The sequence below is a fragment of the Mirounga angustirostris genome, unplaced genomic scaffold (assembly GCF_029215605.1).
Source record: "Mirounga angustirostris isolate CCGP_5_RB_7025 unplaced genomic scaffold, mMirAng1.0.hap1 SCAF_3, whole genome shotgun sequence".
Taxonomy (NCBI): Eukaryota; Metazoa; Chordata; class Mammalia; order Carnivora; family Phocidae; genus Mirounga; species Mirounga angustirostris.
This window is the reverse complement of record NW_026991711.1, coordinates 126162691-126185928: the sequence shown is the minus strand read 5'-3', so window position 1 is coordinate 126185928 and position 23238 is coordinate 126162691. Positions and strand designations below refer to the sequence as shown.

At 35.8% G+C, this 23238-nt stretch overlaps 1 protein-coding gene across 9 annotated transcripts in view; it reads right to left on the bottom strand.

Annotated features, from left to right (window-relative positions):
- TANK (TRAF family member associated NFKB activator) overlaps positions 1-23238 on the bottom strand; it is a 95400-nt gene that overhangs the window by 17949 nt on the left and 54213 nt on the right. For 5 of the 9 annotated variants that reach the window (XR_006789613.3, XM_045868758.3, XM_045868755.3 and 2 more), the window contains exons 3-4: positions 17370-17481; positions 16179-16297 (exon numbers count right to left, since the gene is read on the bottom strand). The exons of 1 other annotated variant lie outside the window; for it this stretch is intronic. Coding sequence is in view for 7 of the 8 variants with exons in the window: in XM_045868758.3 (XP_045724714.1) it covers positions 16179-16297; positions 17370-17481 (231 nt within the window). In the remaining variant the exon portion in view is untranslated. The remainder of the gene's footprint in view (positions 1-16178; positions 16298-17369; positions 17482-23238) is intronic. 3 more of the 9 variants (XM_045868756.3, XM_045868762.3, XM_045868761.3) reach the window with 1 other exon arrangement.

Below are 23238 nucleotides of genomic sequence, written 5' to 3'. Positions count from 1 at the left end.
AAAATAAACAATATACAGATAAAATTAAATACCCCAATTACTTCCAAGTTCATCACAGGGTTCTGGTTTAATGTAAATCCCAAAAAATCACTATCAATGCTACAATAAAACATTCTTTAAAAAAAAGTTAAAGGGGTGCCTGGGTGGCTCAGTAATGTTAAGCATCTGCCTTTGGCTCAGGTCATGATCCCAGGGTCCTGGGATCGAGTCCCACATCGGGCTCCCTGCTCTGTGGGGGGGCCTGCTTCTCCCTCCCCCACTCCCCCTGCTTGTGTTCCCTCTCTGTGTCTCTCTCTGTCAAATAAATGAAAATCTTCAAAAAAAAATTTTTTTAAAGTTAAAATCCTTTACCAGTACTGTCACAATGACTGTAATTTCAATTCTATTAAGTTAATTTGAAGTAGAGCAAGATTAATACTTTGTCTGTCTTTTGAATCTTCACTGTACATTAGGTTTCTTTTTCACATCTTTCTGAATTTGTTTTCTTAATAAGAAGAAATATTGAACTGTGGGGATGCCTCTTTATGCAAAATAGAAAATGAATACCTTAAATGACCAATTTAAAAAGGTAAGGTTTCCCATAACCCCCACCCCTTCTCCAAACACTAGATTTAAAACGAACTGACTTGGGAAAATCCTTTTTATTAACCACAAATTCTATGTTATACCATTACCGCATTAAACTGAAAATGTCTTCATGAAAATAGCTGTTATTTAAGCAATTTGCATATATTAACTTAATCCACATAACCTTGTGAATTAGGTACTTTGATTTTTTTTTTTAAGATTTTATTTATTTGAGAGAGAGCAAGAGAGAGCAGGAGCAGAGGGAGGGGCAGAGGGAGAGGTAGAAGCAGACTCCTCGCTGAGCAGGGAGCCTGATGTGGGGCTCGATCCCAGGACCCTGGGAACATGACCTGAGCTGAAGGCAGACGCTTAACTGACTGAGCCACCCAGGCGCCCGTAAGTACTTTGATTTTAAAGTCTGCTATAGTAAATAAGGCTCTGAAGAGGTCCAATAATTTGCCTACAGTCCAGCAGGTGGAGTAGCTGCAATTGAAACCCCGGCCTCATCAATCGAGGCTCTTAACTTCGCAAGTATAGGGCTTGGCTGCCAGGGGAGCTCAGTAGTAGTTATCTAGCATGGTGAGGTAGATACAGAACGGTAACATTTACACATCGCACCAATGCAAACTAATTTTAAGATTCTAAAACCTATCATACAACAAATACATTTCTCACTGAGAAGCAGTGATAAGCCAAGTTTTGATGTTTAAATTTTGCCTGGGAAAAAACCTTTGGTATGACCTTTTTCTGTGCTCAAGAATGTCCAAGTAGAAATTTACATTAGAAAATAACCTAGATAGATTTACTCAAGTTCTGCCAAACCATGGTTGTTCACTTGCTGAAAAAAGCAATCTGGCAATAGTTTTTTTTTTAATTATGACTCCAAGTTTTTAATTCATGTGCAGGATATATGCTTGAACAGTGACCATCTATACATTTACTTCTGTTTCTTAGAATCCATATGCAAACTGCCAAAGTGTACACAATCATACAACATATAGCATTTTGGGAAATTATTTGGACTAAAGAAAACACCTGTATTCCTGGTATTAAATTTTATACGCTATTTCTCCCTCCTTCACCACCACAATAGTTTCTTAACCAAAATTTCATAGTTTATTTCTCAAACTTACTATTAGAAGTTAACCATTTGACAAAGCATGACAATGGAGAGTATCTTGTTACTTCCATCTTCTCAAAACCTCAATTCTCTTCCTGCCCCCCTATCTCCTAATAGAGGACTGGGCATAGTTATGGTAGCTAATTTAAAACACTTGTCTAACAATTTCACTATCTAGCTCCACTCAGGGTTGGTGTGTTCCCTTGAAACTGGGTCACAATTGACTCTCCATGTATTGAATAACTTTGGGCTGTACCCTGAACATTATGAATATGTTGTGGAGACATTATACTACATGGTGCCAAGGGTGGTAATGTTTTTGCAGGCCATTAACTTGGTGAGGCTCAGACTCCAAACTGTCACTCCTTTCCTTTGAAGGGCAGTTCATATTTCGGTTCAGCCCCATAAGCCTTAGCTGCAAACTGCTTCCTATTTGCCCCTGCACATCCATGGCCTCAGGGGACAGCCAGAGACTTGGGCTGAGTCTAAACACAGAACTTACGGTTCTCCTTCCTTCTCTGGCTCTCTCCTCTCTGGGGCTCTTTCCCTCTCTCTGGTGACCATGCTTATTCTGTGTTCATTCTCCTTCCTGATTCTTCCAGCCAGAATGATGGTGGGCTTTCTATTGGGAATTTCAGTACTGCAACTATGACCACTCTCAGGACAAACCTACAGAAAACTGGGAATTTACTCTGAGCTGATTATTTTCTCCACACTTGACTCCTTTCTAAAATATGCAAAGTTCAGTGTCCAGTTCCTCAGGGAGTTACTCTTGTGTATGTTGCCAGAGTTAATACTGTTACTTGTAGAGAACTGGTTAGGTACTCATTTTCTATACAGAAGCTCCAACTCCCAAACTCAGGGTTGTTTGTCTGTTTGTTTTAATCCCTTCATTCTTCTGAACTTTCACCATAATTTTCCAAAAAAGTCTTAATCACCAATCCACTGGCTTTTCCTAAAGTTCTCATTCTGTTCACTGCTCATTTAACAGTATTCACACTACTGACCATATCCTCCTCCCTGAAACATTTTTTTTTTTTTTGGCTACCAGTATAACATATTTAGGTCTTCTTAAGTTTTGGTATTTTCATTGCCCCCTGACCAGGGCCATACATGTGGCCTTATTCTCTAAGGTTCAGACATGGGTACACTGTTCTCTCATTATATACTTTCCTTATCATTATCATTCATTCTCATATCAAATCTATTGAGTTTTCATTTTCTAGTCTATATTTTCAGGCCTCCCTTCTCTCTTGATAACCACTCTCATCTCTTTTGATCCAATACCTTTTCACTTGTTCTGTTGTCTGCTGTCGACCAAGTTTTAAAACATAACCTAATTACCTTTTCTTCAAATATGGTTCATATTTCTAACCTTCATTTTCCTTTTTTAATATAAGGATGTTCTCCGTAGCATCAAAGAATCTTAGGGTAAGATAGAACCTTAAAGAAAGTGAGATTAGGCTTTCCTGGAACGGTAAAATCCAAAACAAAAGTGTGGGTCTGACAAAGGGCAATAAAATGCCAAGATCTATTATCTTCTTCATGTCAAAAAGAAATAGAAAAAAAGTAGGAAGGAGAGAGTTATAATTCAGCTTTGGAAAAAAGTTATCACTCTGTCCTCAGGACAAGAGGAGAAGAGAATGTTTAATCAGCTGCAGCAAGAAGGAAAGCAAGACTTACTGGAGCTATATGGCCATCCAGCAGAAGTAAATTCCAGATGACATATTCAGGGAATACGGACCAGTCAGTGAGCCCCTGCAACATTATGTGGATGCAATGTAGAGGGAGACATATTGTTCTTAATGTTAAATATTGAAGAGCAACTAGGGGTAGAAATAATGTGCGTACACCCATCTGATATGGAATTACTTAGGTGAAAACTAAGTTGGAATACAAAAATCACAATACCACTGCTGGTAAACAAAATGGGAGAGAGAAAACAAAAGATGTCCAACTTGGATAGAAAAAAATCTTTCAGAGAAAAACTCACGTTTCACAACATAGCAAGACTGCTTAAGTAGTGCACTAGGTGCAAATGAAAAATTAGGTGAGCCTTCCCTGCCTCTCCCCCACCAAATTCTAGAAATATCTTTAAGGAGACTGGTTAAATGAAGCTAAGTGGTTGTCTTGCTGTTGATTTCAGATCCCAGAAACACATTCTTATGCCTTGAAAATAAATTATAAGAGTATACAGTATGCAGCATTTTAGAGGTCTGCAGTTCTGTGGATACCCCAGGAAATGTATCAGGTACCATACTATCTTTAACAGATTACAATCAAAATTCAGTTTGTTCTAGACTTTATATAGTAGGTATAGAGAAGTAACTGGGAGCAATATATAGGATCATGATTTAAAGTATAAAGATGTAGCTCTCTGGGCTCAGATGTAGTTTGTGGTGACATAGCTTAAACACACCAAGGTCGGACGGAGTCACTGGTAAATACAGGACCTGTTCTGGTGCCCTCTCGGGAAAATGGTGAAGACTGAAATAAGCCAGCATGCCAAGTATACCTGCTCGTTCTGTGGCAAAACCAATATGAAAAGATGAGCTGTGGGGATCTGGCCTTGTAGTTTCTGCATGAAAACGGTGGCGCCTGGACCTACAATACCGCTTCTGCCACCACAGTAAAGTCTGCCGACTGAAGGAGTTGAAAGACCAGCAGGAGGCTCCACTATTTGAAACACTGTTAGCCTATAATAAATGGGTTAATTTATACAACGACAACAAAATAAAGGATAAAGATGTAGAACAATTAATTACTTAATAAATGCCAAAAGGACTGATGAACAAGCAATATGACTTATATGCATAAAGGTTCCTGAGATGTTATTCTTAGAGCATAACATTATTTCAATAGAAGGAAAAGTAAGTAACTTACTGAGAAAAAGGCATTTTTCTAACAGAAAATTATAATCTGGTAAAAACTGGTTCTCAAAATATGGCTTAGTATCCCTGGGGTCTTGAGATCCTTTCAAGGGATCCACTTTTGGGAGAGAAATCTACATGGGCCCTGAATGTCCCTGCACATTTTTGCTGTGTATGACAGAATACAAGGCTCTGATTGTTCTTTACCTGGGATATTTCTCAGGATCGTGTTTGCAGGGGGCAAACCTGAAAGATAATGTCTCTCTTGGACAAGGAGCAGGCTGCTGACTGCTTGCTATAAAATGATAGATCTCCCAAGCTCAGTGTTTCTCACCTTTAATGCAACCCACTGCATATGCAGGCATCCATCTCAGTCTTACTGTGTTACCATTCCCCATCCCCAGGAGGGACCAAAGCAAATAATAATGCTCTTGCTTGCTGTGCTGTGTATAATAAAGATTTTTTTCTCTGATTCAAGAGTTTTGTTTCTTCTTACAGCATCCCTGAAGCAGTAACCGGCTAACTTATTAGCTTCTAAGTAGGGTAAAATCAAATCACTGACCCTGAAATCCAGGGGGGTCCCCTATTATTACAATACTATTAGATGTTATTTGCCTTTTTTACTCTGTTGGCATTTATACTGATGATGCAAAAACAATGGTGAGTGAAAACTGCTGGCACCTGAGTATAATCAAGGCCATGGTACCAAACTGGAGTCACACTGTTAATGCCACACATCTAGTGAAAAAAGGATCCCTGGGGGGTCCTAAGCTATCTCCTTGATGAGACAGTAAAAATTATTAATTTTATTAAATTTTGATCCCAAGTTAACAGTTTTTAAATATTGTGTGAGACAAAATAGGAAATACACATAAAAGACTTCTGTTTCATACCAAAGTACAAGGGTTGTCTTGGGGGAAAGCACTGGTTCAACTGTTGGAGTTGCAGGCCGAATTAGTCACTTTTTTTTTTTTTTTAAGATTTTATTTATTTATTTGACAGAAAGAGACACAGCGAGAGAGGGAACACAAGCAGGGGGAGTGGGAGAGGGAAAAGCAGGATCCCCACTGAGCAGGGAGCCCGATGCGGGGCTCAATGCAGGGCTCAATGCGGGGCTCAATCCCAACACCCTAGGATCAAGACCTGAGCCAAAGGCAGACACTTAACAACTGAGCCACCCAGGCACCCCGAGAACTAGTCACTTTTTTAATGGAACGCCATTTTCACTTGAAAGAATGACTGACATGCAAGCTATGGATATTCAGGTGTTCTCAAAAGCAAATGAAGTTAGCCTCTCAGTTTAAGGAAAACAACTGAAAAGATCTGTTGTCCATGAAAAAAATTTAAGTTTTTAAGTGAAAATTAAAAGCTTAGGGAAGGGGCGCCTGGGTGGCTCAGTGGTTAAGCGTCTGCCTTCGTCTCAGGTCATGATCCCAGGGCCCTGGGATTGAGCCCCACATCGCATCGGGCTCCCTGCTCAGCGGGAAGCCTGCTTCTCCCTCTCCCACTCCCCCTGCTTGTGTTCCCTCTCTCCCTGTCTCTCTGTCAAATAAATAAATAAAAACAAAAAACAGCAATTAAAACAAAACAAAACAAAAAACACAAAAGCTTAGGGAATGTTACCTGTTACAGTAAGCTTGACAACTGCCCAATCCTTAAAAGACTTTTATGATGAGATCAGTATGATGTTAGATGTGATTTTTAAATATTTTATCATAAGTAAATATTTGCAAGATCTGCACTGCTCAGTGAATCAAATTTTCTTTCTTTTTTTAAAAAGATTTTATTTATTTGACAGAGAGAGACACAGCAAGAGAGGGAACACAGGCAGGGGGAGCGAGAGAGGGAGAAGCAGGCTTTCCGTGGAGCAGGGAGCCCGATGTGGGACTCGATCCCAGGACGCTGGGATCATGACCTGAGCAGAAGGCAGACGCTTAACGACTGAGCCACCCAGGCGCCGAACCAATATTTTCCAAATAACCAATTCACAATGCTACAAAATCATATAGGTAAAAGATCTAAAGTACAAGATGGACCACTGACTTTTTAAGATTTTATTTATTTATTTGAGAGAGAGAGAATGAGAGACAGAGAGCATGAGAGGGAGGAGGGTCAGAGGGAGAAGCAGACTCCCTGCTGAGCTGGGAGCCCGATGCGGGACTCGATCCCGGGACTCCAGGATCATGACCTGAGCCGAAGGCAGTCGCTTAACCAACTGAGCCACCCAGGCGCCCCGGACCACTGACTTTTAATACAGTAGAAAAGTTCATTGGTTTCAGCTTTTATATTGCAATTAACACTTAAGAGACTACTACTTACTGAATTTTGGTATGGTATCAAAAGAGAAGAGCCACAATTTCTAAAAAGGTTATTAAAATATTCTTCCCTTTCCCAACTGCGTATCTGGATGAAACTAGATTCCATATAATTCAACCAAAAAACAACACAACAGATCACAATAGACCAAATGTGGAAGCATTTCATAACATTGAGAAACAAATGTCTTCAAAACAGATTTTGAGATTTTTAGGATGACAGATTATAAGAGAAACTAGATTGTTTTGCGAGGCTAGTCCTAACCTACTGAGGCTGAGAGAACAGACTTTCATGATTGGGTCAAGAGAAATCAGGGCTGAACAGAATATACTAACTCTGTTTTGTGGCATCTGGAAAAGAGTAGAAAAAAGAAAAATGGGAAATGTGAGGAAGGGGCTTAAAAGGGGGAAGTAACGGGAGAAAAGTCATCACTAGAAATAATCAAATTTGCTTAGAAGCCCAGGTAGAAAACTTAAAAAGTGATATGCCACTTCTCATTTTTTTCTTCCCTCAAAAATTATTTCCAGTATTATAAAAACAAAAATCCTAAAATAATGTATTGAATTAAAAAACAGAGGCCCAGAATAGGAAAGGGCTAGGCTGGATTAATAATTCAGATTTGGAAGGGTGCCTGGGTGGCTCAGTCAGTTAAGCATCCAGCTCTTGATTTTGGCTTGGGTCATGATCTCAGGTTTGTGGGATGGAGCTCCACGCTCAGCAGGGAGTCTGCCTGAGATTCTCTCTTGCCTTCTCCCTCTGCCCCTCCCTGCTGTGCACTCTCTCTAAAATAATAAATGAATAAATCTTAAAAAAAATTCAGATTTGGAAACAATCAAAATTTCTGCAATAGAAATTTCAAAGTAAATATTAAAATGCTTTGAATATCAACATTTTTTTTTGTTTCTTAAGTCTGTAATGTATTTATTATGACACTTTGGAAAAAACTCTGAACTTTAATGAATGAACTGGTTGAAGATAATTTTTCTTCCTTCTAATTATTATTCTACCAGAGGGTCTATAAACAAAGACCAGTCTCCAAAGAAGAGTAATACAGAAGTGTTATACATTAAAAGAAGGTATATTCAATCTAGTTTCTAGAAACAAAACTAGGGGGAATAGGACATTTGCTCTGAGAAGACAGGGTAGGGTGCTCACACACATTTTCTCCAAGCCTACAGAAGCCCCAGCTTAGGCTGCCATGTGCCTTTGTATAAATGGTACAATCACTACTTTTATTTAATAAAAAGATGATGAAAAGAGAGAATTGATCATTAAAGAATACAGTAACTCTTGGGGAGCCTGGGTGGCTCAGTCGTTAAGCGTCTGCCTTCGGCTCAGGTCGTGATCCCGGGGTCCTGGGATCGAGTCCCACATCGGGCTCCTTGCTCAGCACAGAGCCTGCCTCTCCCTCTGCCTGCCTGCCACTCCCCCTGCTTATGCTCTCTCTCTCTCTCACTCTCTCTGTGTCAAATAAATAAATAAAATCTTAAAAAAAAAAAAAAGAATTCAGTAACTTTTAACGAAGTTGAGTAATATAAGCAAATTTATTTCAAGTTCCTCTCTTAGAAAAGGTACTATGTGTTTAGATGATGTAAACCACATTTGATTTTGCCACAGAAATCATTTGATAGTTACATATCTTGACTAACGGTCTAATTTCTAACTTTCATTCAAATGATGAAAAACATATTTATCATACACTTGTATATGACAATCTATTTTTAATAAGCATGTAGATTTATTTATTTTAAATCAGTTCAGTACATGATACAGATTGGTCTTGCAGTTTTTAATTAAAATAGAAATTTCTAAATACAGCAGTGTCTGCTCAAGCAACAAATATCTGTAAGGTAAAATAGGTGGTTTTGTTGTTGTTGTTGTTGTTTTTAGGTAGGCTCCAAAACTAGCGTGGACCCCAACATGGGGCTTGAACTCATGACCCTGAGATCGAGACCTGAGCTGAGATCAAGACCTGAGCTGAGATCAAGAGTCAGATGCTTAACCAACTGAGGCACCCAGGGGCCTCAAAATAAGGTATTTTGATAGAACTATATCCACATGAATAAGAGAAAAAGGAAATCTGGAAAGGTTTCTGTATACCTTCTAGCTAAAAAAAACAACCCACCAAGTTATTAATGGCTCCAGATACTAAAATGCTGAAGGAAGGGGGGAAAAGGCTGTGAGTTCTGTTTTAAGAGTTCTTCCTGCAAAACCTAACTGGTTTCATATTATGGTTTTGTTGTTAGAGCAGTATTTAAAATTATAGATGGGAGGCTTTATCAGCTACATTTTCACAAAAATTGCTGTTATGTATTAACGTGTGTCAAGGTATTCATAATAACAATAGTCTACTATAAAGCTTTCATAATGAATATAAAACCAGGTACTTGGACAATATACAGCAACTCGACAAATAAATATAGTTTAAGAGACTTGCAATAGAAAAAGTGAGAAGCTATAGGGGGCCTAAACTGAGAGAGAGAGATCCCAAAGTGGGAACTGCATCTGAAATCCAGTGTATATGACAAATGAACAGTTCAAGGATGGGGATGCCATCCAAGACACAGACTTGTGAGGCTAGGATTTTATAAGTTACAGAAGTCCAGAAAGTAAAGCGGGGTTAAAGTTCATACTCTGCCTGCTGAAACTGTCATACATAACAACTGGAGGAACACACCAATGCCTCTCATTGAAGGACCATCTATAAAGTAACAAAATGGTAGGGAGCATTCTGTCTTCTGAAGCCATGATTATGTCATTTTAAAAAGGTTATAGTAAATGAAATGCTCTTTCAAACCCCCAGTTTTAGCTTTCAGTTAGTTAGTTAATTTATGTATGTATGTATGTATGTATGTATATACGGATGTATCTATGTATGTAATCTCTGCACCCAACACGGAGCTTGAACTCATGACCCCCAAATCAAGGGTCACATGCTCTACTGAGTCAGCCAGGCACCCCAGCTTTAAAGTTTATATGATGTTCTCCAAAGTAGCCTACAGTAATAATTTTGGTTCTTGCCTAGAAATTATTCTTTTTCCATTAAAATCTTGTAGAAAATTTACATATCTGTGCACATATTACCAAAATATAGGCATGTAAGAATATGTTTTCTTTTCTCTACTTGAACTAAATGTTGAGTCCCTGGCTCAAGCCTACCTTCAGCTCACCAGGAATTTTTTTCTTTAATTAAGGTCCTACATGTTTTATCTGTACCATAAAATTATGAGTGTTTCAGTTTATCATATAATTAAGGCTTCACATTGTCTTATAAGGTTTGCTAATTGCTTTGGGTCTCCAAATCCTTGTTTCTCCAACCAGATTATATAGCTCCTTAAAGGAGATGGATCTTGTCATCCTCTTTTTTTGTATTCTTGTCACTGACTAGCAAGACAGGGCAAATAGAAGGAGTTCAAATACTTCTTGTCTAAGTGACTGACAAGTGAATTTTTAAGACATCAGCTTTTTTCAGACATGTCAGAGCCTCTGTATATACTAGAATTGCTAGGTACAGCACATCTTATTTCCTTAATATTAGCACTGATGGCAGCTCCACAGCTGCATCACTGTTTTACTCTTCTAAACCCACAAAATCTTTGCTGCGCCTCAAAGCTACCACATATCTGCTGATCTAATCATAATGATAGCTACATTAGAAATGTGCCAACTGTCTAACCGGCATCTTTCAGTAACAAGTGCATTCTTTGTACTTTTATACTTTTGCTTGACACATATAAATCAGATGAAAAAAGACACGTGTAAAGAATAAACTAGAAATATACACAGAAAATCAGAAATAAAGCAAAGATCAGCTCTTTAGACACATAAACACATGAGCTCTATTTAAATAAATAGAAGTTCAAATAAACTCACACTATACTTTGTATCCTGAATCCTAGACTTTGAAATGACTTTACAACAGTCAATAATGTTAGTTTTGTTTATTAAATCAAGACTTTAAGCCAGAGGGCAGGGACAGTATTTCTTTGTTCTTCTAGTGGCTTGCCGTGTCAGGTACACTCAGCAGTTCAGTTAATTAATGAGTGAAGAAAATTTACCAATATCACCAAATTCTTCTATGTATTCTATATTATTGCTCTCTACATATTTTCTGGCATCCAAACACTCTATCTAGACTTTTGTGTAACTTCCACAAAAAAAGTAGGACAGAAAGATGAGGGCAAACAATTTTTGTCAAACCCTAGGCAGCTATAGTATTTAGTTTGGCAACTGAAGTGCTTCCCAGAAGCAGTATTATAAAAATCTCTTATTTCCAAGATCTTAAAAATGACCAGTATATTACAATCCTGGCTTTTAAAAAAGTAAATTAAACAAAATCAATTTATATTTACATTAAGAAACAATTTGTTATTTAAATAACTGCTTTCATAAGTTACTACGTCTGACAATGGTGTTCTACAAATGAGAGAGAGTAGTTTTGTGAAGAATAAGTAGGTCTATTTTTGTGTTATTTAATTTTGTAAAGATTTTCAATTTTTAAAATTGGCTATAAGAAAAGAGTAACAACAGGCAACAGTTTCTTGGTTCTCTAAAACACTGCTCAGCTATTCTCTGGAAAGTCTACATTCATGTTAGAATTTTTGAAATTGTTCTTAAGAGGAGAAGCTATGATATTTTTTTCTTCTGAGATTAACAGTGATAGGATGCAGGAAGTTGAATTTACTATTGAATTCTGCCAAGATCCTCTACTTTTCACTAGTATTTATCATATAAATTAAACATTACACCCTATACCCCTGATCTTTGGTACCTTCTGCTGTATACCAGTCTACAAATCCCATGATACTTTAAAAATACATCTACAAAATCTCTGGTACTCTTCAAGAAGAGGAGCTTATTTCCTTGCCTCTGGGGCACCTCGTAACTTATTTCTAATGAGCAGAATAAAGTGGAAGTGAAGGTATGTGATTTTTAGAGACTAGGTCATATAAAGCACTGTGGCTTCCTCCTTGCTCTCTCTCTTGGATCTCTTATGTTCTTACTTTGAGTAAGTAATTGGCCAGGTTGTGAGGAAAGGCCCACATGGAAGTCTCTTGCCAACAGTCATGTCAGTGAGCCATCCTGGAAGTGGGTCCTCCAACCACACCAACCCTTTAGATGACTGAAGCCCTTGCCCATGTCCTGACTTTAATCACATGAGATCTTGAACCAGAACCATCTAGCTAAGTGACTCCCATATTTCTGACCCACAGGCACTGAGATAATAAATATTTGTTGTTTTAAGCTGTTAAGTTTGGGGGTAAAATTTGGGGTACTTTATTGTATGATGGATGATGCAATGACCCCTCTGCCAAAATATCTTGTCAAGAAAGACTGTGGAAACTATGGTGGTGTACAAGTGCAACTCAGGGGAGCCTGGGTGGCTCAGTTGGGTAAGTGTCCAACTCCTGATTTTGGCTAGGGTTGTGATCTCAGAGTGTGGGATTAAGCCCTGTGTCGGGCTCCGCACTGGGCATGGAGCCTGCTTGGGGTTCTCTCCCTCCCTCTGCTCACCTCCCCACCCCCAGCCAATAAAAATAAGAAGTGAAACTCAGGTTTTCCATTAAACTGAGTACTTTTCCCCTGATGCCTCTAAACTATAAGCAGAGTACTAAGGGTCATCCAATTATACAAGCTCTGCTGTCTTGACTTTTTTTTTTTTAAGATTTATTTTTAGAGAGCACACACATGTTCGTGTGCACCGGGGTGGGGGGTGCAGTGGGGAGGGGCATAGGGGGAGAGAGAGACAATCTCAAGCCGACTCCCCACTAAGCGTAGAGCCCAGTGCAGGGCTTGATCTCACGACCCTGAGATCATGACCTGATCCAAAATCAAGAGCCAGACACTTAACTGACTGAGCCACCCAGGCACCCCTTGACTTATTTAAGTCCTTTTAGAAGTCAAAGGACTCTTGCATGCTCTGTGTAGGAATACCATGAATAGAGGTTGAACTACAAATTTCATGTTTCTCAAATAAAATTTTCTAAAAGCTTCTTTCCCCTCAATATACCCTTTTCCTCTATTGTCTCATTTTCCAAGGCACTCAAAGTTGGCATTTGCCATGTCAATGGGTCTTTCCCCTGTCAAATATCCTAACCAAATCCTAAACAAACAGTCTAAAGAAAACAAATCCTCAAACCACTCACCAAACTGAAGGAAAGAACAGTGGGTAATTAGTAGTTTCTTTGTGTTATTGGTTCAAAGCATTTCTATTAACTTAGTAATTCATTACAGAGGCTAGGCCAACTGATTGGGAATGTGATTTCTAGAAATCATTTAGTTTTTAAGAAGACTAATAATATAAAAGTATATTGAAAATAGAAAAAAAGTGAACTGTACCATTTTCTTAGCCATTTCTGCATCATACCTTGCAGTTTTTATATGTAGATGTATACTTTTACAAAATTGCAACCGATAACCAATATATTTTTTCATTTTGGAAAAATCCTGATATATCCAAAATTGAAATACTTTAGGAATGGATTTCCCTTGTATTAACTAAATTTAATTATAACTCAGTATGTATAGATCAACATATATGCCAATTGAAAAGATTTTAATTCCAATTACTTAATTTGGCAATATTTTTCTAAATGAAGCCTAACTTTTTACAATATAGAGCCAGCTCTCAAATATTCAATAAATCCAATTTATTCATTCTTTTAGAATATATTTATTCTTCTTTTTAATCTGTTATATATTTAGTGCTCATTAACACTTTGGCTCTGGATATATAAAGAAACATGAGAAAGCTGAAATACAAAAGAGTTAATTTTTATTTTTATTAAATGGTTACAGTATAAGAAGACTGAGTTGATGAGCTATTCAAGTATTAAATATGTGGCTGTCAGATAAACATTTCCCCTACTAGTAAAGATCATTAAAAGAACTCATTGAATTTAGATTTATTTCTTACTTGGAGCTTTATTTTTTCCCCTCTATTGTCTGTCTACAAATTAAAGTTACAATTGATGCAACATTATTAATTCTTTAGAAATAAGCCATCTCTGACATAATTTCTGTTACTTATATTTAACGTTAGCCCGGGTATCCAGACATATATTTTACAAACAAAAGACATCTTATAAAAATAAAACAAATGTAATTTAAAAAAGAATTCTGTTGAAGGTTCCCACTGAACACTTAATGACTGAAAAATAAACTCTAAAACTTCCATAAACAATGACAAATTACCCAAATATAAAATAAATGAAATTATTAACATATTTAAAAGCCTTTTACACCATCCCATTTGTTTTAACTAAGACTAATCTTTTCAAAAATACCTTCTCTATATTTGGAACTGAGATGCCAGATAATAATCTTCAAAGAAATGTTGTAACTGGAGTACAGGAATTTTGAACCAAAATTAATGGTAAATGGTAAATAATATTTAGAAGTCCCTGAAACAGGAAAGTGGAACGTATAGTTTACTTAAGCACTAAATTTATAAGTCACCATTTTACAGTTCCATTATTTTATAATAGACCCAATCATAAAATTGTATTTCAGAAGTCAGAATCACTGTTTCTGAATTTAGTCTTTTGCAAAATAAACCTAAACATATTCCAGTGCCAGGGTGTCTTGTGTTTATCAGCATTTTCAGATAAATGGAAATTGCAGTGGGGGTGAAGAGATGATGATCCAAATAAAAAAGAATGATTTAAAAAAAAGTGAAATGGGAGATACTTTAGAGAACTTCCCATTTTAAAATTTTTGTATATAGAAATGTATCTAAATTGGATTTCTCATATTTGATGTTAAATGAAAACAAGTTAAGATAGTCTTTAGTTATGGGAGGGGTGTCTGGGTGGCTCAGTCGTTAAGCATCTGCCTTTGGCTCAGGTCATGATCCCAGGGTCCTGGGATCGAGCCCCGCTCCGTGGGGAGCCTGCTTCTCCCTCTCCCACTCCCCCTGCTTGTGTTCCCTCTCTCGCTGTGTCTGTGTCAAATAAATAAATAAAATCTTAAAAAAAAAAAAAATAGTCTTTAGTTATGGGATTGGTAACTGAATAACCTTGGCACATAAAGCTAAAATCTTCTACCTTATCTAGAAGAAAAGAAATAAATATAGCATTCTTGACTTCATTGGTCTTATGGATGTTAAGAGTCCTCATTTACTGGGAGATCGTACTTTATTCAAAAGCTGTTTCATCCTACTAAAACCTAACTCACTAAAAAAATTCCTTTTTAAACTTAACATTTCAATGATTCATAAAAACATGGAGAACAATATGCATCTATATATCCACTACCTTGATTTAACAAGTATTAGCATTTTGCTTAAGCTCTTTTTAAAAAAAAGAAGTTGTAGATACAACTGAAGCCCTCTTTTTTCCCTTCCCAGAATCAGACTCTTCTTTCTCCAATTGTAGAAGTGCTCATTTTTCTAAAGAAGTTGCATAACTTTCCTGTCCATGTTTTTATACTTTTACTATATACTTGTGTTTTAATAAATAATGTCATATTTTATATTTTAAGAAATTTACATAAATTATTCCCATTTTATCATTTTGTAATTTCCACTTTTTATTCAACACTGTTTCTGAAATCTAAGCATACTAATATATAAATATTTAGTTAATTTTAATTTTTCTAAAGCGTTTCATGTAAAGGTGTACCATTCTGCTACTGATGGATGTTTAAGCTGTTTCTAAACAATGTAGCTTGAACATCCTCGTATATGTCTCCTTGCAGATACAAGAATCTTCCTTTTTATGTTGTCTCAGTGAAGCTTGAACATCCTCCTATTTATCTCCTTGCAGATACAGAATGTTCCTTTTATATCGTTTCCTTTTGCTTCAACTGGTTAGGTAGATTTTTAAAAAAAATTAAGCACAGGCAATTGAAGAAAAAAACCAGAGTGTTGTTTTCTAATCCAGAATCATCTGTGCCTTACTATCTACCTTAGTTAAATGTTTTATTTCTTTGTTAAATGCCTGTGATATAGAAATGAGAATAACAGGAAACATGAAACAAACCTAAGCCTTTATTTTACTTGGAAATAGTGCTTCTATTTAGAAACATGTAAGTCATTTGTTTGTGTATAAACAGAATTTCTGTTTAAATTCCAATGGTGGATCTACCTCAGGAAAATTAAACAAGGAAGATGTGTTATGTATCTGCATTTGAATGCTGCTTTTTGCAGAAGCAATGGTAGGATTGAGAAGAATCTTGTCCACCTTCTCCCCTGTTCCTGCCCACCCAAATTTGATAGAATACTGACTGAATAATTCAGAAAGTCTGTGGAACCTGACTTCTCATTTCTTATTTCCTTTAGGGAATAAACCAGCAGTGCAGTCTACCTTTAATTCTTTTTCTCTTGGTATTCCTGATTTTACTTTATCATGTGGCTGATCAAGAGTCAAATTATTCTTCCTTGCTTCACTGTCTTCAAGCAGGGGAACATAGCCAAAACTGTTATCTGCAAGACAAAAACCTCTTGCATGTAAGTAGAGAATCCTTTTTTTTTGGTACCACATGGAAAAAATAAAAACAAACCAGGAACCCTAATTTTAAAGAGATTTTAAACTTCAAAAATTCTTTAGATAATAATTATTTTAACAATTAAAATTTTTCCCATTTAGATTTTTTTCATTCCCACTAAATACACAAAACTCCTACTCCCAAAATAAGTGGTGTAAAAAATATGTAGAATTTAGAAAACTAGAAACTCTTTGCAACTTAGTATCAACAATAGCAATTAAACTTTTAATAAGCCGTATTTCCAGGTATGCATCCTTTGTTTAAGATAATTATTTGCATAACTACTCCATACTTATTCTAGGAAAATTAGAAAATGCAGACATGCCAAAAATAAATAAAAGCTGCCCACAACTTTTATGACCTATGAATTATTCCTGTTAACATTTTGGTTTATATTTTATCACAGTTTTTCTTTTTCTATACATATAAATTCAAACAAGATTATCTTTTTTTGCACACAAAATTATGTATTTTTTTATCCTGCTTTGTTCATTTTTCTATATATTATGAATATGTCTTATGTTAGTAAGTTAACATCTGTTATCATCACTTTTTCTTGGCTACATAGCTATTCGTTATATGAAGGACTAATAACTGTTGAACACTTCATTATTTCTAATTTTTCATTATTAGAAGTTATATTGTGATAAGCATCCTTGCATACACGTCTTTGAGGTCTTGAACAAATATTTTCTTATGACATATTTTTAGGACTTGAATTTTTCATTTAAAAGGCACAGACATTTAAGAAAGTTTTTGCTATTTACTGATAAATCGTCTTCTAGGAAGTTTCATCAACTGGGAGTTCTACAGTATAGTATATGTGAATGTTCATTTCCCCATACCCTACAAGTATCCATTTCTTAAATAAAAATATGTAACTGCACCACAGTTATTAAAATATCAGAACTACTGAGAAACAATGGAGAAATAAAAAAGAAAAACCTGATTTCCACCTTTCTTTTCCCCAAGAGTTTCAAGAAATACATAGAAAATTAGTATGAACATACCTTGACTGGAATTCACAAGAAGTAACTGTGATTTTAGCTTATCAATAATAGTTTGTTGAAGTGACAGCTGTTCCTGTTGCTCACGTATTATCTGCTCATAGTTCTCAGTCTGCTGACATAAAAACCAGTTAGCCTGATATTTACTGACACAAATGTACATACATTTACTGTCCACTAATAATTAATTACATATAGATATGAGCTGCTCTACTGCCATTTCCCAGGTATTGAGCATGTTATTTGTGAACTAAAAACTGGCTCCAACAGTGTATTAATAATCATTATAAACATCACTGGTTTAAAACACGTAAAACACTGTAAAATTTTAAAAAATCATCTTAATTAAAGAAATTTCAGTTAATAGTTCAACGTATGGTTTCTTGGTCCTTCAGTTAGGATAAAAAATGTAATTTAGAATTCAGTCCCTAATGACAACAACAAAAAAGCATGAATGACAAAATGGATGCTATATTATCCTACAAAAATACCTACTAATAACTTAAAAAATGTTAAGATTTCATATCTTTTAGGGCGCCTGGGTGGCTCAGTCATTAAGCGTCTGCCTTCGGCTCAGGTCATGATCCCAGGGTCCTGGGATGGAGCCCCGCATCGGGCTCCCTGCTAGGCGGGAAGCCTGCTTCTCCCTCTCCCACTCCCCCTGCTTGTGTTCCCTCTCTCGCTGTGTCTCTCTCTGTCAAATAAATAAAATCTTTAAAAAAAAAAAAAAGATTTCATATCTTTTAAATAAACAGTTTTGAATTTGTATTTAGAGTATAAAACCACAAAGAAAGTAGCATAACTAAGACCCTATGAAAATCAAAGGAACAAGTACAAATTATAAAATTATATTGATTAGAAATTTCTTTTCTCAGATTACATTTTAAGAAGTCAAGAGAATATGTGGTTAATCCTTACTGGATATCTTAAATATAATAATTTCCCTTATATTTTTAATCCATTCATCTTGCTATTTTATTGCAATGGCTGTGAGAATTAAGCAATGAAAGAAGATAGCAGTTTGCATTAGAGAATAACAGATGTTAACAAACCTTTAAGCAAATATGAAAATGTTGCATTACAACTACCAAATTAGTACAAAGTCTTAAAAATATATTACCAACAAATAATAGAGAATTCTTTATCAATTTTTATCACTGGTGCAACAATAAATGATTAAATCATAAATTCCTTGAATGTAAAATAGGGTCCTAATAAGCTCAGAATGTCCTTCAGTAGATACTAAATTTTTGATTTTGAGGGGCGCCTGGGTGGCTCAGTTGGTTAAGTATCTGCCTTCAGCTCAGGTCATGATCCCGGGGTCCTAGGATCAAGCCCCATGTTGGGCTCCTTGCTCAGTGGGGAGCCTGCTTCTCCCTCTCCCTCTACTGCTCCCCATGCTTGTGCTCTCACTCTCTCTCTCTGTCAAATAAATAAATAAAATCTTAAAAAAATAAATATTTGATTTTGAATTGAATTTTTATCAAAGTTCAAAATTAGTGAAATTATTCTTTTCAGAGACCAATATGCTTAAAGTTCTTTATAAATTATACAGCTGTTCCTAGATTCCCAAAATAAATTAGCTTAGGAAATTAAAGCAAAATACCACATTTTCCCAAATGAAGGGTGAAATTTTGTAAGTAATACACTTCAACCAAGAATAACTGACAGAGCTGATAAATAACTCAAGTGGTTTGTTATCTTTGCACGTTGCCTGAGAGTAGTGTTATATAACTTGATACTCCCATAGAGTTCTGCGAAGTAATTTATACATAGGAGATATTTAGTACATCCTTGATGAAAAAAAAAAGGAAATAAAGAATCCAAGTTAAAAAAAAAAAAAAAGAAGCCAAATTTTATTATTATAAATAGAAGAATGTATGTTGTGAGTCCATCTGGACCATCTGACCTATAATTATGAATCTCGGAACTAAACCTTAAACACTAGGGCCCGGCCTCTCAGGACAAGATATCTTACTCCTACATGAATTTATATCCAAACCCCTAGAGTGAGTAGGAGGATTTAAAGGTCAATAGCAAATTCTGTAATAGCTTAAATTTACCTGGGCTGAAAAAAAAAAAAATTTACCTGGGCTACATAGAACTACCAGGCTGAGCAATCAGCAAACATGCGGATGTTATTTCTTCACTATCTACTTCTGTGTATTTACAACTTTCTCCAAAGAACTCAAAGCTCTTCATAAACACTGACCAATAAATGCCCATTCTTTCACTACATTTCGACAGGTAAAAGTATTCTTCTATCCAGACATTAAGTAACCAGTACAAAAAACTTAGCAATTAGAGATATACCCAGAATAAGCATGTAAGTTACTCAAACCTCAGCCCACTCTCCTTCTACTATATATTTTTTTCCCACCTTCATGGAAAACCAAAGGACTTGTATTTTCTTTTGGAACCAACTCAGAAGGCTCTGCTAGGTAATATTCACCTTTTAGTCTCTGGCTTAAAAACATACTTTAGCACACCTACATATAAAATATTATAGTAAATGAATAATGCTGAAAATATATTCACTGGCTGGGAAAAATTTCAAGTTGAAGTTCTAAACTATTTCTTAAACTACTTAATAAAGTACTTCATAAACTCTAGCAAACTCTGTAATAACTTAAAAACTGATATTCTGGAAGTATAGTAGGGGAAAAAGAATAGCATTGGTCCTTGTTTTCTTACTGCTTTTTCCACATACTTACATTATAGCAATTATAGTATCCTAGTCTAATTATTTCTGATTTCGCTTTAGACTATGACCTCTTCAAGGGCAGAGGCTATTTTCTTCTGGTATCTCTAGAGTATGCAGCAGAGTGGCTGGCAAATTTTGAGATGCTCAGTAAATATTAGTGGAATAAATAGAATTTAAGTTGTTGATTAAGTTGTTAAGTATCAGAGAAATAGACATGACTTCAGAAGGTACCTGAAAGAACAGAGAAAAGGCTTTGCTTATATTCTATAAGGGAAACAGGAAAAATGGAGACAGGTCAGTAGGTGAGTAAGACAAAAGGACATTAAGTTTGAGAAAATGGGTACAAAAGATAGGCAATTATCCAAAGATCTTTTTTTTTTTTTGAAAAAAGGGAAGCTTATACCATCAGCAAAAAAGGTGCTAATTCAAGAAAAGAAAATACATATTCAAAAAATAGTATAAAGATTTTGACCACAAGGCTATGAGAGGGAAAGTCCAGAAGAAGATATTGTATCAAATTGGGAAATAACCAGTAGAATTAAATTTATTTGTTATATTTGGAAACTGAAAGAATAAGTTTTTTTTCTTTTTATTAAATGCTTTTGTTCACTGAACAGATCTGAATAAACTTACAACCTGAAAAGTCCTTTTAAAAGGTGAGATAATTGTTGTACTGTCACAGTATTTTTTTAAAAAAATACAATTACAAACCAAGTACATTACAGCCCTATCAGAGACCCCACAAAACAGAAAAATCACTAACAACCACATTGAAAATGTACAACAGCAATGTCTTGTCAACACTTCTGTACAGAGCACAGACATGACAGCTAAAACAGACAGAAGAGAAGATGCTTTTGACAGCCAGTGTGTGTGAATGATTCTTTGAGTCAGATGGCAGCAACAAGTTACCAACTAGGAGATGTGCATGACAACTAACCATCCATCTGTATCAAACACCATCTGGCCAAGACAACTCTGGCTTCTGTGTATTTGACACTCCTTCCAACTCCAAAGACTAGTAAAACAAGTGGTCTACCAGCATCTAAAGAGGTAAACAGGTACTTAGGTACTTGTGCCATAATGTACTCTGTATTCTTTCTTAGTGTTCAAAAGCAAAACTTAAAACAATGCCCATTAATATAGTACACATTTTAAGTTTATTAAAGGTGGTCATCCATACATGTCCTTCCCTGCTCATAAACAAAGCAGAAAGCTTATCTTTAGAACTGTCCCTTTATCCAGGGAAAATTTCAATTCATCTTCAAAACTAAGGCAGCATATTCTCTATAATTTTGGATATACAGCTGCTCAAGTTTTCATGGGTTTCATAAATATTAAAAGAGTTCTATAAATTGAATTTTTTTCCCTACTGCTGAAACTGAAAACTGTCATTTTCATATTTTCCAAAGCACTTATTTCCTAGATGGGGGAACAAAAGTTCAAGTGCCCTTTGTCATCAATGATACTTGCAAAAGGTCAAACATTGTCTCTTTTCATCCTCAAGAACTAACCTCAATGTTCTGAAAAATACCATTGTTTTCCTCCAGGTATAAAGACAATAGGAATTTAATAAACTGAAATGGGTTAAAAAAAAAGAATCTCAATTTAAAAACCTTTCAGACTGTTCCAAGATTAACAAAGAGGACAAAAGCTTTATAGAAGGCTACCACAAATGCTCTCAATAAGGAAACTCCACAGTTCATGAAGTAAGACAAATAATAACTGTCCTAATATACAACACTTTGATCACAAACTACCTTATCTTGAAACTCTGGGTAAACTAAATATCAACTTCAATTTTAAGTTAAAAAAAGAGATTGTATAGGATTAGCAACTCAGAGACCCTGGTTTACACAGTTTATTCTTCAACCATTCTCTGCTATATTTTCTTATAACTAGGTTACAAGCCCTGCTATACAACCCCCCCACCCCCTGGCCCCATCAAGACTTACCTAGACCTGCAATTTGACAGATCAGATTATCAATCTGATTATCTACTATTTAGTGACAGTGCTGCCACCAATTTCTCAGCATGCCAAATGGTAAAGAATGACAAACTATTTTTATTTTACGATCTTTGTTTTGGTTCTGATTAATTTACTTAGTCTCTTTGAGCTTTGTTTTCTTTTTGAAACGAAAATGATATTTGCTGGAAGCACTGAAGGAAATAGTGTGTATAAATTATCTGGTACATAATAAGCTTTTTGCAAATATTAGTTCCTTTCCTTTAATAATGAGCAAGGTATCTATATAAAATGTTACCAAAGCATGTAGCATATGCATCCATTAACTAAAGCCCTGACTACCACTGAACATGGACAACATGTCATCAGACTTACCACACAACTTCCCCATGCTCTAAGCCAGTTTTGTCAGTCTTTCTTCTAGTTCATTGTAACCCAGGACTCAGAAGTTTCTTTTTGAGCTCTCTCAAAGCTCAAAAAAAAAAAAAAAAAAAGCTCAAAGCTCAGTGGTACCTCCACTGAATCAAAAACATTCTGTCAAGCAAAAAAACTAAAAACCCTGGTTGTCCAAAGTTTGCAAAAAGAAAAAATAGTCAAAACTGATTAAGAAACAATTAATGGCTGTTAAAAATTACAAAAGTAGCACACTTGTTGAGAAAATGCAAACAACAAAAAGGTCTACCATCACTACCACTACAAAACTCCACATACGTACAAGGTAAAAAGTGAGTCTTCCTTTACTGTGACTTCCATTCCTCCTCAGGGTTAACTAGTGACACTTTGGTATGTACCCTTTCAGAACTTCTGTGCACATACAGATACGTAAGTAACAGAAGTTACTTACAAAAGTAAGATACATTTTTAAAAAACTGTGAACTATTCTGTAACCAAAATTTTCAACAATACATTATCATCATATGATCATTTCACTGAATACTTACTATGCACCAAAATCAGAGAGCTCTATTTTATTTCATTTTAGTTCTTTAATCTTCTGAGTAGATTATTTCCCACATTTTACAGGTGAGAAAACTGAGGCACGAAGAGGTACAAAATAACCTGCCCAAAGTTTCTCAGTAGGCAGTGGAGCTGGGATTTGAGTTCAGGTTTGCCTGACCACCAAAGCCCAAGCCCCTAAATAACCACTACGGCATACCAAGACCCTCTTTTTGCTATATACTCTCTCCTTAAACAATCTTAA